At 44.0% G+C, this 17,642-nt stretch overlaps 1 protein-coding gene across 2 annotated transcripts in view; it reads right to left on the bottom strand.

The window, feature by feature from the left end:
* Positions 1–17,417, bottom strand: part of CORIN (corin, serine peptidase) — a 271,828-nt gene extending 254,411 nt beyond the window's left edge. The window contains exon 1 of one of the 2 annotated variants that reach the window (XM_066573119.1): positions 17,267–17,417. In XM_066573119.1, the coding sequence (XP_066429216.1) occupies positions 17,267–17,338 (72 nt within the window). In that variant the 5' untranslated portion in view covers positions 17,339–17,417. The remainder of the gene's footprint in view (positions 1–17,266) is intronic. The other variant, XM_066573118.1, reaches the window with a different exon arrangement.
* Positions 17,418–17,642: the final 225 nt, after the last annotated feature.

Below are 17,642 nucleotides of genomic sequence, written 5' to 3'. Positions count from 1 at the left end.
TGATGTTTCCCATTGAAATCAATGAGAAATACTCTGACAAGCATGAAACACGCACTTGAGGATTGCAATTTCATAGAAGCAATACAAGGCGTTCTTAAATGAAGAACACCTCGCCCGTATGATGGAAGCCTTACAGTGTAAAGGGTTCTGATGCTTAAAGCTCCCCCTCAAGTGGCTGCATGTCACATATACAGTACATTATACTATATAATGGTTTATATAATATATAATATAATTCTAATTTCAGCTATAGTTTATGCAAATTTCTGGCAGTGCCCCTGTCAGACTGATGGTGGGACCTTCCTCCCCATCATTTCCCGACACTTTGGGAAAGTGGTGAGAGAAGAGAAGGTCAATGTGACAAAATTATGTGCGGACACAGAGTTTGCTAAACTTTGCAACTTTTTTATGCCTGAAAACTCATGTAAATGGTTTGACAAATTCCGACAAATCTGCCTCTTCGAAAAAGGGACTATTAACTTTCACCCCTTAGCAAAAAGCTCCATAAATGTGCCCGCACCACATCTGCAGTGGGCATCAGCTGTACGTTACAGGAGACACTATACAAACACAGCAACCGTGTCACATAGGTTTGCCATACCAAGACTGCCTTCTGTATATGCCTACTAAGCCCAGGCTAAATCTGTGCTGCATTGTACTCTTAAAGGGGTTGTCTGAGTTGTAAGAGCTTGGTACAACCCCTTACCCATGCAGTTAAATAGCAAATATTGATATACTCACCTCTCCCAGCTGTGTCCCACGACGGTGCTCGGATTTTGGCTCTAGTCTGCAGTCCCACCTGGTTTACAGAGGTCTGAGCTCTGTTATTGGCTGCAGCCCCTGTGATGTCCCATAAATCGGGCAGGACTTCAACTGTAAATACAGGCCACAGCGGAGAACCAAGCACCGGTGGGAGACACACCGGGGAGAGGTGAGTATATTACTATTACTGCATAGGAAGGGGTTCTACTGAGATCTTGGATAAACCCTTTAACTTCAATGTGGCGGTCAGCGTTGTAGGATCCTATAACATGTCCTGCCACACTGGTGATAGTAGCTCATCTACAGTTTGAGAAGCCATGGTGTAGATCAGGGGTGTCAAACTCATTTTCACAGAGGGCCACATCAGGCTTATGGTGACCTTCAAAGGGCCGATTGTAAGACAGTATAGTAAGGGCCTGTTCACACAAGCATATTTGCGTACATAATATGCAGTGAATAGCAGCCATTGATGTCAATGAGTTCATTCACATGATGTATATTTTCACACAGCATGACCTATTTTGTTGTGTACTACGCACCCCGATAGGCCATTGAAGTGAATGGGCCGGGCAAATACGTGGTGAACGTGCAGGAAACCTGTGTATTCACTGCATATTTGCGCACCATCTCAGTGGGCCCATCTGCGTTCTTTTTTGCGTGCCCAAATATGCAAGCATAAGCGATTTTTCGATTGCGCAAATACGCAGCGTATTTGTGCGACCAAAATACAATTACGCCCGTGTGAACGAGCCCTAATAGTGCCCCCGATAGTGGCCCCCGGTAAAAATAGTGACCCCCGATAGTGGCCCCAGTAAAAATAGTGACCCTGATAGTGGCCCCAGTAAAAATAACGACCCCCCATAGTGGCCCAATTAGTAATATTAACCCCCTCAGTAGTAATACCCCCATAGCAACATAACCCCCCTCCCCCCTCAGTAACAATATTAACCTCCCTCAGTAATAATAAGCCCCCCCTCAGTAATAAAAATAAGGCCCCCTCGGCAATAATAAGCCCCCCCTCAACAATAATAAGCCCCCCTCAACAATAATAAGCCCCCCTCAGCAATAATAATAAGCCCCTCCTCAGCATTAATAATAAGCCCCTCCTCAGCATTAATAATAAGCCCCCCTCAGCAATAATAATAAGCCCCCCTCAGCAATAATAATAAGCCCCCCCCATATACTTACCTCCTCCTTGCTGTCAGCGCCGCTCCCCCTCTGCTCACGCTGGGCCCGGATGCACACTGATGTCAGTGTGTGCACCCGGCATGTTCCCCCCCCCCCCCCCCGAGTTCTCTCCTGCGGAACTGATGAGCAGGGGACTCAGGGGAGGAGAATCCTGGCTGCACACTGACGTCAGTGTGCGCCGGGATCAGCACTAACCGCAAGATTACCAGCGGGGAGCTACGGCACCCCAGCTGGTAATCGCTGCAGTGGTGAGCGTCAGCACGCCGCGGGCCATATAACATAAGGCAGCGGGCCTTGTGTTTGACACATGTGGTGTAGACCATCCAGAGATGCTCGCTATCAGTTTTCGGCTGTTTTTGTGTAAACTGACTGGCTCAACTCTCCTCTCCCTGAAGTCCCCTGCTCCTTGATAGAGATGGCACGTATATTCCAGGCACATAGCCTAAAAACTACAGATTTTTTTGAGATTCTTGTTCGTTCTCTTCCTACTTACGACTTTTGTAAACTTATTGAGTGTGTCCATGTACTGCTGGCTGATCATAGTTTGGCCACCACATACCATAAAATCAAGGAGAAGGACACCCTTGTCATCCCAAGTCATCACATGACTTTCTCTACTGATTGCTGGCTCTTGAACTTCTTTGGCATTGGAGAAGAGATCTGATGCCATTCCATGGATGACTTCATTTCTGGATCATTAAGATGTGCCAATATTTCATCCCGTCACCAGATTGGTAAAAAAACATAGCTTCAAATGCTTCCAGGAGATCAGACTTTTACTCTTCTCTCCTCCAAATCAGGTGTTAGCTGGTGAGGTTCCACTTTGCACACTCTTTCCAATACCCTAAGATATAGTCTCCCGTTGTGAGGTTTGTTTTCAAGGTTGGTTTTACCTTCTTTAAACTTCTTCATATACTTCTTTGCCAATGGTGTCATCTCCATAACTATTCTGTAGCCTTCTGTGGATGTTGCGCAGCCTGCACCCTTCCTTCGTCAAGAACTCAATGATGGCACATTGTTTCTGCTTTGAATTCATTATTTACCGGCAAAGAAGAATGATTCCAATACTACACTATAGAAGAAGAGTTCCTCTACCAACATGTGCCATTAAAACAACCTACATCATTTAGTAAAAAAAGCTCTGACCCCTTTTGCATTCCTCTTGGTACGACCCTCTTATTAAAACCTATGCTGGTTTCCTCTTAGCTCTCAAGCTGTTGGACCTCACAATATAGTCCCCAGCTGGCTCAGGACTACAATGCATTGTATAGAAGGATCTCAGCTAAGCAAATAAGCATGTGTCAGTACAGTGATTGATCTCTAGTGGTAGTCAATAGACTTTTGTAGACTGCAGAAAAAGGAATGATGTAAATCAAGCCAGCAAAGTTATCCATACTGTATGTAGATTTAATTTAATCCAGAGTCACTGAAAAGAACAATCCATGGAGAATTGGGCATCCCAAATCACCCCCCATCGTGCTTTGTGGTGTCCCAGAGTAGGCTCCCCTTGTTCTTTGTATCTGACCCCAATAGTGACCCCCAGACACAGTTGTAGTGAAGTTTTCACAAAAAATGCAAAGTTTTGTGAGTGTTCTAATTCTATTAGTTGCACTCTTTGTTGCAGTTTTTTTCTCATTGACTTCCACAGGGTATAACTGCAAATTTGCAGGCAGCATGCAGCGCTACTTTTCCACTGTGGGTTTTGCAACGAATTAGAAAAACAGCTGAATCTGCATGTGTTAGACCGGCTTCACACGGACGTATTTGTGCGCGCAATATGCACAGAATATAACCCATTGATTTCAATCGTTTGGTTCACATTTTCAAATTTTGCGTGCACATCTTGGTTGTGCAAAAGAAAAAAGTAAAAGAACTTTTTATTTTTCTACATATTTGCACACCAGAAGGTCCCTTTAAAAGTCAATGTGGGAGGGGGGCGCAAATGCATGCGCAATACGCAAAGGCATACTGCGTAATTGCACAGGAAAAAGAACACATTTGGAACTCACACGACCGGATTCCGAGATCGTATGATTCGCGGTAATACGTAGCTTAATCAAATACAATGAATTACACAATTTCGCTCACATTAACAGGTCCGAATTGCGTAATCTGCTCACGGAAAATAAAACCCATGTTCTATTTTACAGTGGAATCCGCGACTATAGAGCCCACTGTGCTCTATGGTCGCGGATATACCCACAGCCCATACACAATTGTATTGGGTATGGGCTACTGGTACCTGCATCATCACTAAGTGACGGCGTGGGAAATACAATAAAAAAGCTGTACTGCACATGACCACTTGCGTGCATACATGGATATACGCAATACAATTACACGCCATACGCAGGGTCACCGGCTGGGCTCACAGCCGAAAGCTGCTGCGGGCCTCCGGCATGTGGAATCTAACCCGTTCGTGTGAGCCCGGTCTAAGATTAATTGGTTATTTCAATCAGTGCGCCATTCTTTGCCACACGCAAATTAAGATGTCTTGCGGGCACAAAAAGAACAGTGAAATACACTGATGCGCGGACAAAAAAGGCATTTGTTGCCCGTGTAAAGGAGGCCTTATGTTTATACAGAGTAACCAAACGTAGCAGACAGAGCTGCAGTGTAAATCAAGGGGGGGAGATAAAGAAGCAGACTGAGTGATTGAGGTTGTGTTTCAGACTCCATTAGTGGTTTAGACAACCGTACAGCTCAGGGCTAGAGATGAGCGAACGTACTCGTTTCGAGTAATTACTCGATCGAGCACCATGATTTTCGAGTACTTCAGTACTCGGGTGAAAAGATTCAGGGGGCCCCGGGGGGTGGGGGGAGGCGTGGCGGCGCGGGGGGTAGCAGCAGGGAACGGGGGGGAGCCCTCTCTCTCTCCTCTCTCTGACCCTCATAGATGCCCCACCAATAGTAGAGACCCCCACAGAAGCCCCAGCATTGTAGAGTCCCCCACAGATGCCCCAGCAATAGTAGAGACCCCCACAGAAGCCACTGCATTGTAAAGACCCCCCACAGAAGCCCCAGCAATAGGAGAGACCCCCCACAGAAGCCCCAGCAATAGTAGTGACCCCCACAGACGCCCCACCAATAGTAAAGACCCCCACCGAAGCCCCCGCATTGTAGTGACCCCCACAGAAGTCCCAGTAATAGTAGTGACCCCCACAGTGTCCTGTAGTATTAGTGCTCCCCTGTACCAACCTAGTGACCCATATACTTACCCTCCCCCTGGTCTTCACAGTGCAAACGATCCTCTCGGCGCTGCTGCCGGTGGGTGGAAGTGTGTGTGCAGAAGCGCCTCCTCCCCTCTGCTCTAGTCTCCTCTCTAGCGGAACCAAAGAGGAGAGCTGAGGGGAGGGGGAAGGAGGATCCCAGATGCACACACTGCTATCAGTCAGTGCATCCAGTCCGCGGCGCTGCACAGCGATTACCGGGCACAGAGCTGCGACACCTTACTTAAATGGCGACCAGACGCTGGGATCCTGGCGGTAGGTGGGACACAGGGTCCCAAAGCGGGACTGTCCGGCCTAAATAGGGGCGTCTGGTCACCTTACCTAGGCAGTATAAGACATAGCAACCAATCACATCGCAGCTTTTATTTTACCTCAGCAGTATAAGTAATAGTAACCAATCACAGTGCAGATTTTATGTTGCCTCAGCAGTGTAAGAAATGAAAGCTGAGCTCTAGCAATCAATCACAGCGCAGCTTTCATCTTACCTCAGCAGTATAAGCAATTGTAATCAATCACAGCGCAGCGTTCATCTTACCTCAGCAGTATAAGCAATAGCAACCAATCACAGCACAGCTTTCATCTTACCTCAGCAATATAAAAAATAGCAACCAATCACAGCACAGCTTTCATTTTACCTCAGCAGTATAAGAAATGAAAGCTGTTGTATGATTGGTTGTTATTGGCAACAAAAATTACAGGAGAAGTCGTGAGTTTTCAATTTTTTAACTCTGCCAGTATTTGTCGCCTGGCGCCGGAGAACGCTCGGGCAACAACAGATTTTGTGTTTTATATATAGACTGATGACGTATCCTGCAGAAAGGTCGTCCATAGTGCAGTCCAGGAAACCTAGAAAGGGGCTGGTCCAAGAAACTACCTCATCCTCTGACATGGTATCTGATTGGTCGGGTCTGACTACTGGGACTATTATCAATCACAGGAACAGGGGTCACAGGTGTCCCCAAATGAATGGAGAGATGGGCATTTCTATACGACTACCAGTGATATCCGAGTACAAGCACTCAGCTATCCTCCTGTACAGATGAATGGAGTCGTAGTACGCATGCGTGACCAGTGCTCCATTCATTCGGCACACTGAGGGGGCAGAGGTAGAAGCTGCACCTGGGTCCTAGTGCCTGAACATTCCCAGTGGGCCCTCTTCCACGTAAGAACACACTAGTAATATGAATGCCAAATGGTAGTTGAGGGGCCTTGTTGGGGTCAAGGAGCTTCACCTGAATCCTCAGTGCCATGTCAATTCCCATGATGCTCTTGAAAAGACAGTGCCTAGGATGCATAGCTAGTGTATCTAGCATGAGCGTATTTGCGCGTGCCAAATTTGTGTGCGCAATACACAGTGGATAGAACCCATTGATTTCAATTGGTTTGTTCGTGTGTGTATTTTGTGCGCACTTTTCGTTTCTGCGAAAAATACGCAGCATGCTCTATTTTCCTGTGCATTTGTGCATGAAAATAGCACATATCAAACTAATTAATTGCCCATTTCTATGAATGGGAGCATGCTTACAATTAAATGGCCTAAATGTGTGCGTTAACGAGTTTACGCCTGGGTGACACTGGCTAAGGGAGCCTTCAGGCGAGCTGCTGCGTGAATAAACTCGCCTCCGCGTAACATATTTGCGCAGTGAGGTTGATTAGTGTTCGAGTCTATGTATAATTCTTTACTTTTGGCGCACGCAGGGCCAGTTCACATACGTGCGTGACGCATCCTCCTTCCGTGGATTAAAGGCGCCCAATGAGGTCCAGGTGAGCTCTTTTTTTCAGAGTGTGAGCATTTGCACACATATTGATTGGTGCGCAAAAACTCTGGAAAATAGAGCAGCGCCTACTCTTGTCCACACATGACATATATTTTACGCACGCAAAAACATGCGCAAATAAGGTCGCGTAAAGAAGTCCTTACGGTGCGTTCACATAGGTGAGCGGGATTTCAGTTGCAGAAACTTGGACCGCTATTGCACCTACAGAATTGCGAACCCGTGCGAGGAGCCCTCTGGTGTGAATGCACCCTTCCATCGATGGCTTGCTGAGGATATCGCGCACGCACCGCGCAGCTGAGAATAGAATGATGGCATTTCCAGCCTTCTACATGAGCTTTTGGGGACGAGGGACCGGGTCGTCCCGGCAGCAGCGCTCTATAGACAACCTGCTGGGCTATTTATACGCGGGTATTTTGACAGTCAGACTTTCCGCTCCGGCATTATTGGGTGGGAGCAGACAGTCATTTGGGGGGAATATGAAATGTCATCTTGCGCTGGAGTTATTTTTAGGGGTAATGGAAAAAAAGGAAGGATTACATATCTGTCAGTCCCAAGTAATATGCCGCTCTAACAAGAAAACACTCTTTAAATAATTTCCCTGTTTATTAACACATTCATTGCCAAATAACTGAACAAGCTGTACAAGCATAGTGGTCTCAGTAGTAATAGTATCCCCCAGTAGTGCTCTCAGTAGTAATAATGTCCTCAGTAGTACAGCGCCTGCAATAGTGGCCCCAGCAGTATTAGTACCCCAGTAGTAACAGTGCCCCCAGTAGTAGCCTTAGTAGTAACAGTACCCTCAGTAGTGGCCTCAGTAGCAACAGTTTCCCCAGAAGTGGCCCCAATCAGGGGCGTAACTATAGAGGATGCAGGGGATGCGGTTGCACCTGGGCCCAGGAGCCTTAGGGGGCCCATAAGGCCTCTCTTCTCCATATAGGGAGCCCAGTACTATGAATAAAGCATTATAGTTGGGGGCCCTGTTACAAGTTTTGCATCGGGGCCCGGGAGCTTCAAGTTACGCCTCTGCCCCAATAGTAATAATACCCCCAGTAGTGGCCCCAGTAGTAACAGTGCTCCCAGTAGTCGCCCTAGTAGTTACAGTATCCCAAGTAGTGGCCCCAGTAGTATAGTGTCCATAATTGTAACAGTGCTCCCAGTAGTGACCCTAGTCGTTATAGTACCCCAAGTAGTGACCCCAGTAGTAAAGTGCCCTCAATAATAGTACCCCCAGCAGTGGCCTCAGGAGTAACAGTGCTCCCAGTAGTGGCCCTGGTAGTTATAGTACCCCAAGTAATGGCCCCAGCAGTATAGTACCCTCAGTAGTAACAGTGCGCCCGGTAGTGGCCCTAGTAGTTATAGTACCCCTAGTAGTGGCCCCAGTAGTATAGTGCCCTCAGTATTAGTACCCCCAGCAGTGGCCTCAGTAGCAACAGTACTCCCAGTAGTGTTCCTAGTAGTTATGGTACCCCAAGTAGTGGCCCCAGTAGTACAATGCCCGCAGTAGTGGCCCCAGCAGTATTAGTACCCCCAGTAGTGGCCTCAGTACTAATAGTGCCCCCAGTAGTGGCCTCAGTAGTAACAGCGCCACCAGTAAAGGCCTCAGTAGTAATCGTGCCCCCAGTAGTGGCCTCAATAGTAACAGTGCTCTCAGTAGTGGCCCTAGTAGTAATAGTACCCCTAGTAGTGGCCCCAGTAGTATAGTGCCTTCAGTATTAGTACCCCCAGCAGTGGCCTCAGTAGCAACAGTGCTCCCAGTAGTGTTCCTAGTAGTTATGGTACCCAGTAGTATAGTGCCCTCAGTAGTGGCCCCAGTAGTACAATGCCCGCAGTAGTGGCCCCAGCAGTATTAGTACCCCCAGTAGTGGCCTCAGTACTAATAGTGCCCCCAGTAATGGCCTCAGTAGTAACAGCACCACCAGTAAAGGCCTCAGTAGTAATAGTGCCCCCAGTAGTGGCCTCAATAGTAACAGTGCTCTCAGTAGTGGCCCTAGTAGTAATAGTACCCCAAGTAGTGGCCCCAGTAGTATATTGCCCTCAGTAGTGGCCCCAGTAGTACAGTGCCAGCAGTAGTAGCCCCAGTAGTAATAGTACCCCTAGTAGTGGCCTCAGTAGTAACAGTGCCTCCAGTAGTGAGCTCAGTAGTAGTAGTGCCCCCGGTAGTCTCCTCAGTAGTAACAGCGCCATCAGTAAGGGCCTCAGTAGTAATAGTGCCCCCAGTAGTGGCCTCAATAGTAACAGTGCTCTCAGTAGTGGCCCTAGTAGTAATAGTGCCCCAAGTAGTGGCCCCACTAGTATAGTGCCCTCAGTAGTGGCCCCAGTAGTACAGTGCCAGCAGTAGTAATAGTCCCCCTAGTAGTGGTCTCAGTAGTAACAGTGCTCCCAGTAGTGGCCTCAGTAGTAACAGTGACCTCAGTAGTAACAGAGTCCCCAGTAGTGGCCACAATAGTAATAGTACCCCCAGTACTGGCCTCAATAGTAATAGTGCTCCTAGTAGTGGCCCTAGTAGTAATAGTACCCTCAGTAGTGGCCCCAGTAGTACAGTGCCAGCAGTATTGGCCCCAGTAGTATTAGTACCCCCAGTAGTGGCCTCAGTAATAACAGTGCTCACAGTAGTGGCCTCAGTAGTAACAGTGCCCCCAGTCATGGCCTCAGTAATAATAGTGCCCCCAGTAGTGGCCCTAGTAGTAATAGTACACCAAGTACTGGTCCTAGCAGTATTAGTACCCCTTGTAGTGGCCTCAGTAGTAACAATGTTCCCAGTAGGGGCCCCAATAGTAATAGTGCCCCCAGTAGTGGCCCTAGTAGTTATAGTACCCAAAGTAGTGGCCCCAGTAGTATAATGTCCAGATTAGTGGCCCCAGTAGTACAGTGCCCTCAGTAGTAGCCCCAGTAGTATTAGTATCCCCAGTCATGGCCTCAGTAGTAACAGTGCCCCCAGGAGTCGCTTCAGTAGTAACAGTGCCCCCAGCAGTGGGCTACAATAGTAATGGTACCCCAAGTAGTGGCCTTAGTAGTAAGGCCTAATGCCCAAGGCTGGGTAGGGTTCCGACTGCGTAGTATCGTAGCGGAATCATACCCGGCGCCCCCCAGAAACCCTATACTCACCTGTCTGGATCCATGGCGAGAGTCTCTGCCAGTGAGCTGGCGCACATGACACACCAGTGCTGGGCAGTGACGCGATTTCCCACGATACTTCTGCTGTGCTCACAGCAGAAGTATTGCATGATGGATGGCTTCCATTGACTGCAATGGAAGCTGCCCATGCATTTTTCTGCACAATTTAGAACAAGCTGAGATTCACCCCCGCGAGCAGAAAATCGCGGTTGATTTCCGCTCCTGGCCAGAGGAGAATCATTTATCATAGCATGTCTATAGACGGTTATTGCTGCGGAAATTGCGGCGGGTGTCTGGCCGCTATTTCTGTAGCGATATCCATCCATGGGCATTAGCCCTAACAGTGCTCCCAGTAGTGATCCTAGTAGTAATAGTACCCCAAGTAGTGGCCCCAATAGTTATAGGGACCTCAGTAGTGGCCCCAGTAGTGATAGTGCCCCCAGTGGCGGCCCCAATAATAATAATAGGGTTCCCCACCCTGAACCTCCAGCCAGGCAGCAACCACACATATCAAATAACTTTCTCTCTCTATCTCCTGTTTGCCCGCTGCTGCTCCTGTAATCAGAGTCTGTGATTAATTAATATGGGTGGTAAACAATAAATACTGTGGCCTTTCAGCTTAATTACCGGCCAGGTGACAAAGCTAATAAGACCTGATCCGTTATCAGGAATTCCAAATTGTATCATTTATTATTGTATTAGTTATTTTCTCCCATTGCTCACAAAAAAGTTCTCCCTAGTTCAAAATGTAACCTTTTCAGTATTTCTTCCCATTCATGTCCTTATAAAGTGTGAGCAGAAACAAAAAGACAAGCTGCTTTCACACAGCGAAGCACATTTGTTACTGGTGCTGTGCCAGAACTCTGTCGGTAGTTGTACCCTTTTTTTGGGTGAATTTAGACATTTCCACCAAAAAGAACAGATGAGATGCCTCTTACACTTTCAAAAGTATCTAAAAAAGGGGGTGAGGTTTGTGTGGGTTGAGGTTCTCAAAATTTACAAAGTAGCTCCACATCTCTGCACATATTTAAAGATGTGGCCTGAGGATAGGCCATCAATAGGATTTTTCCCGGAAAGCCCGCTTAAACTGGAGAAGCAAAGAAAAGGTGCCGAAAAAGGCATCAAAAATGTCCACCATTATAAATACCCCACACAGTCTTTTATACCAAAACAGGGGGTTTTGACACTGCGGCCTTTTCTCCTGCAAAAAATGCTATGCCCGGATGTTTGTTCCAGGCCAACAGGGAAATATGAAAGAGGCATTTTTTTCTCTCTCTCTATTAATTCCAAGGTGTTTGTGCAAATTACAGCATGTTCTGGGAAGGGGTTTTTTCCTGGAAATTTTTCATCTTCTTCTTTATAACAAAAATGCAAAAGAAAATATGCCCCAGTGACTGAAAAATGTTCCCAAAACAGCAGCAGTCAAAAACAGTGATTGTTCTGGCTTTTTTTTTTTTGTTTAAAATTCTCTGTTTAAAAGACAATATTTTCTATGATGTCGATAAAGTTGTGCATCTTTAAATTAAATATGTCTAGACGTACGGGGTCTATATTGGGCCACTCAGTTATTGTAGGAAGATTGGGACAAATTGAATCTGTTTTTAAAAATCTACCTGAAGACCTCACTGCACACAAACATCGCCCCCTTTTCTGGAAATTTTTGAAAAGTAGACTGAGAGGTATAACATCTGGTCTTTTTGGCTTAAATCAACAGCAAATTTGTCTAAAACGATTTGCGCCAAAAAAGGCAGAACTTAGACTCAAATTTTGGAAGGAAACCTAGATCTACTGTTACTTCTGTCTAATGCGTCTATTCGTTGTCTACACAGGTAGGATGTACTGTGGTATACATACAAAGTATTAGATTAGCTATTCACACAATTTTCACAGAATGTACTTTCCAAAAGATTGTCAAAGTTTAAAAGTTTAGCAAAGCAGTGTATCTCTACCAAACACACAGATAGATAGACATGAGAGAAAAAAATGATAGATATATAGATAGATAGATTGATAGATATGAGATGGATACATAGATAGATAGATATGAGATAGATAGATATGAGATAGATAGAGAGATAGAGAGATAGATAGATAGATAGATAGATAGATAGATAGATAGATAGATAGATAGATATGAGATAGATAGATAGATAGATAAATAGATAGGAGATAGATAGATAGATAGATAGATAGATAGATAGATAGATAGATAGATAGATAGATAGATAGATAGATAGATAGGAGATAGATAGGTATGAGATGGATAGATGGGAGATAGATACATATAGATATGACATAGATTATAAGATAGATATGAGATAGATACATAGATACATAGATAGATAGATAGATATGCGATAGATAGATAGATAGATAGATATGAGATAGATAGATAGATAGATAGATAGATAGATATGAGATAGATAGATAGATAGATAGATAGATAGATAGATAGATAGATGTGAGACAGATAGATGGAATATTTGCCCAGTAGATCTCTACCAAACACATAAACCCATATAGATACATAGACAGACAGATAGATTTGCACAGCGGACAAGATAGCTGAAAGATAAAACTCAACTTTGCAATATCTGTAGAAGAGTATATTCACAAAGACATTGTTGAATCAAACTGATTATTCGGGCAATTTTAAAGAGTTTTTTTTTTTTTTACTCTCAGCAATTTTTCCGTGTGATTTTCATCCGTTTTGCATCCGATTTTCACGCATGTAAAATAAACCACATAATGGAGCCAAATCATGTTATTTAAGTTCTGCACATTTTTTTTATTGTTGCTAAAAACGGATTGCAATAGTTTACTAACTGAGTGCAATCTGTTTTTTCGTTGTACACATAGACTTCTATAGGCATTTTTTACCTGAAAATCGCAACAATTTAGGGTATGCTGAGCTTTCTTTTGTTCAAACTCTTTGTCCAATTTTAAAAATCGCACACATGAATAAAATTGTTTAAAATAATAAAAGGCATAAAAACAGGACAATGACTTTAATAAATGGAAAGTTCTAGATGCAGAGATCAGTTTGTGATCATATGATAATGTGAGATTCCCGGATAGAAAGTTATTTCTGTACATCAAAAATGGATCATAGACTTTCATGAAAACCTGGAAACTTTATCGTATAACACTAATAAATATATTTAACATTGTGGACAGTTCTGGAAAATCACAGGATATATTCTAAATATTTATATCATTTACTAATTCATAAATTAGCCATCTGAATATTGGATCTAGCCCAGTGACAAGGTATAAGGACCTCCCTTCTGAGACTCCTTTGTGGGATAATAGAGGACTCTCACATCTTCATAGACTTCCTGATTCTAGACATTGGATAGAGCATGGAATAACTTCGTTAGCACATTATTTGTTATGGGAATTTTTGAATCTTTTCAGCAACTACAACAGAGATATAATACTGTACATCCAGATCGAGCCTCTATAGGTTTCTTCAGCTATATCATGCAGTATGTAACCAGCACCAAGAGCCTTGTCCTACCATCTTGACTTATCCTTTGATTGGGATGCATATACTCACCTGATTCAGTCTAAATTTTCAGCTAAGGGTTCTTTCACATGAGCGTATATTGGCCACTGTTTTCATGGCTGGCCGATATACAGTATGATCTGATGCATTGGTTTCCAATGCATCAGGTCACATGGCTGTATTCCCACAGCATAAAATCACCCAGCCGGGCCAGTATAGCACCGGGCCGAAAAAATAGCCCTGGAACTATCTTTCCACCCGGAATACGTCGGCTGCTACATGGGCTCCTATGGGAGCCAATGACAGCGGCCAGAGAAGGTAGGTGGGAGGAAGTTTAGCAGCGTGACTGCTAAACTCCCCACCTCTTCTCTCCTCCTCTCTCCTCCCCTCTGGCTGTTTGCAATGGGAGGGGGCAGGGTGGGCAGAGCTTAGCTCTGCTCCTCCCACTCCCATTACTGGCTGCGGACAAGGGGCGGGAGGGGACGGGAACTCAGCTCTTCCCCGTCCCGCCCACTCCCATTGCAAAAAGCCAGAGGGAAGGAGAGAGGAGGTAAACCAGCGAGGGAGGGAGGGGGAAGGGGAGGCAACGGCATTGTGGTCTCAGCGTATATATGCACCGGGGCCGTGCCGTCTGAACGGGCGGCCATTTGAAAATGGAGTATAAATGGAGATCCCTTGTTCGATCATTTACTAACAAGGATTGGTTTAATGCTACAAAGTCTCATTTATCAGTATGTCAAGCGGTAAATAACAAACTCATTCACTTATACATTTTGCATCAATGCTACGTTACTCGCAAAAGGCTGTGCCTGATGGTTAGTCAATCTAATTCCCAATGCCATAGTGTTTAGTTAGTAGTCAATCTAATTCCCATTGTCATAGATGATTAAACCTGATGCTGATTTATACATTTGATGTGGGGATGTACTGAGATTCAAGACTTTTGCTACAAAATGACTAATTTGCTTAGTAAGTTTGTGGGGATTCCAGTATCGAGATTCCCAGAGATGTGTTTGCTGGGACTTCTGGACACCGAACAATGTTAACAACCATGGATATTATTATGTAAAACTCTTTTTTCGGCATGCAAAGTGGTGGCGATGAAATAAATAGACAGACAACCTCCAACTATGGCCCGATGGAGAGACGTGCTTAACGATATCATTCCCTATGGAGAAATTATCTTTAAAAATAGAAAGTGTCCGGAATAATTTCATTAAGTTTGGTGCAATTCTTCTAGTATGATTGTAACACAAAAAGCTTTTCAATCCCTAACAGACCAACTCCACAGCTATGTGATAACAGCGATTATTATAGCAATACAGCTCGTTGTGTTCTCTCGTCCCCCCCTGCTGTTTCTTCTTACTTTCCTATGATTTATCAGCATGTGGGCTAGAAACCCTTCGATTGTAAACAGTAATTAATCACAACACCAATCTTTATTGTCCTATAAATATTTATTTTAGTGACTGTATGAAGCTAAATATTACACTGCACTTGTTTCAATACATTTGTTATTACTCCTCAATAAAAAAAAAGTTTAAAAAATACATAGAATTTTGAAACATTTGATAAATCCTGAGAAAGCAAGAGCTAAGCGGTTACCAAATAATCTAGGTATATAGTAATTGCAGCAAGAAGGATATTATGCTGGGATTTGTCAATCGTTCCCAAAGAAGAGGTCGCCAAAGAACTCGCTGGTGACACCCAATCATGGCAGACACCGGCATGACTATTTGCCAGGTAAAAGAAAATGTACTTGATAGACAAAAATGGCGAGAGTAGATCCATAGGGTGACCCAGAGTCGGCAATGACTGAATGGTTAATCAATCATCGAATCTTATTACTATATTGCATGTTACTCACCAAAACTTTGCAAACTGAGCAGAATTTCAGCAGAGAGGAAGTTTAAAGCTACAGTACATCCAAAGGAGGATTGAATTCTGGTGATTATTTTCTTGCCTGTTCTATACAGTACATCCACACGTAAAGAAATCCTTCCATCATGGATTTCCACGCAAATTCCACCGTGAATCTGTATGTATTACATGTGGATTTTGCAGCAGATTCACCAAGGATTTCGCACCATTGTATCGAAAACGGGTGAAGGGTGAAATCCATCTACAGAAAGCTTTAACGTACTACAGATTTAAAATCCACATCACAGGTCAATTACCACACACGGGGTTTTATTATGCAGCCTGTAGATGAGATATGTTAAAAGCACATCCACTTTGCTGATATTGTAATATCCTGTGGACTTTTCAGCCACAAATCCAGATGGAAAATCAGTAGCGTATTTGCTACGTTTGAGCAAATTCTAAGCATAAAATGCAGTTTTAGAAGGATTCGTCAGGAGGTTTTGCATGAGAGAAGCTGGATGAAGTATATAGAAGGCAATGATAATACAGATAGATTAGAGCTGAATATGTAAGTCAAATGTTTTCAATTGTTTCAACCAAATACAGTTTTCCAAATGAAGATATTAGTATTGCTTACCTTCAGTGTTATGGGATATTATAGCTACTGTAATTCTTTGGGTTACAATGATGAGTTGTGCCAAATTACATACTCAGCTCTGCTGCATTAACAAACTAGGTTCAATAGATAGATAGACATGAGAGAAAAAGAGATAGATAGATAGATAGATAGATAGATAGATAGCTATGAGATGGATAGATAGATGAGAGATAGATAGATGTGAGATAGATAGATATTAGATAGATTGATAGATAGAAAGATAGATGAGAGATAGATAGATAGATAGATAGATAGATAGATAGATAGATAGATAGATAGATAGATAGATAGATAGAGAAGACGTAAGACTATCCATCTATCTATGAGTGTAGTGTCATTACAGGAAATAATATTTGTTGTCGCCACCTTCCACTACTACTTATGTACTAATACAGCATGCTATCTTGTATAATCAATAGTCTCATTTTCCATTGCAGTTATATAACCAAACAACTCTTACACAAACAGTACAATGTGCCACATGTAGAAATAAAAACAATCTACATCAACAGTTTTCATGTCACTTCACAATATTGGCCCCAATGAATAACTTAGTAGCAAATTGTCATATCCTGCAACATTGTACATCCTAATATATAGCTAATAATGTATCCTTTTCCTCACCATCCAATCTTCTGATAAAACAATGTGCTCAGGCAGTCTCATCTGCTGTATCTACAGTTTTAGATTGTAAGCTTATATGGACACATTTTCTTTATAAATAATACTATCTATCTATCTTGCAATTCCATGCCCTACTGTGTTAGATAGAATTCATACAGGTGGATTAGAAAAGTTGAGCTAAAGTAACTTATCCAAGGTCTCAGATGACAACACCCTATAAATTGTAAGCTCCTATGGGCAGGGTTCTCTTGCTGTTATAGCACAGTGCTAAATCCATAACCCTAATAAATGATCCTTTTTTTAATGGATGGCCCCTGCCTGTGTCCAGCCACAAAGTGTGCCTATGTGTATGGCACAGCAGACAAGGTGACACATGCAATCATTACTGTCCACCTTTTGCAGAATATAAATGCACAGCATAGTTCTAGCTCATCCTAATAAGATATATGAAAGAGGTTCAGCACATGATATAGTGATTATGAGCCTCTGATAAGGCAGCAGTGTCTAGCAGGCTGGCACTGTACAAGTGGCATAACCTTACCCTGCTGGTGCAGATGACTGGTGTGTAGCTCTCCTCAGCTGGCAGGCTGGTAAACTGTTGCATGGACAGCATGCTGGGTGCAGCTCACATCCCCACACTTTCCTGCTGGCTCTCCTCCTCCTCTCTGCACCACTGTCCTTCCACGTGCTGAAGATGAAGGCTCCAGCATCTTGTCAGCCACCGACACGCCTCTGATGATGAGGGAGCAACAAGTCGGGGGCACCCTTCATGTGCCAGGGGTCTCCTCAGCTGCTGGTTGTCACACACTCATTGCATAACTCCTCCTGGTCTGACCATTATCAGCCTAAGGATACTTTTACACGTAGCGAGAAATTGTTTCCCCGAGCGAACGAGCAAACAATGGCACAGTTCACCC

This window comes from Eleutherodactylus coqui, chromosome 7 (genome assembly GCF_035609145.1).
Source record: "Eleutherodactylus coqui strain aEleCoq1 chromosome 7, aEleCoq1.hap1, whole genome shotgun sequence".
Taxonomy (NCBI): Eukaryota; Metazoa; Chordata; class Amphibia; order Anura; family Eleutherodactylidae; genus Eleutherodactylus; species Eleutherodactylus coqui.
This window is presented reverse-complemented; position numbering and strand designations above follow the sequence as displayed.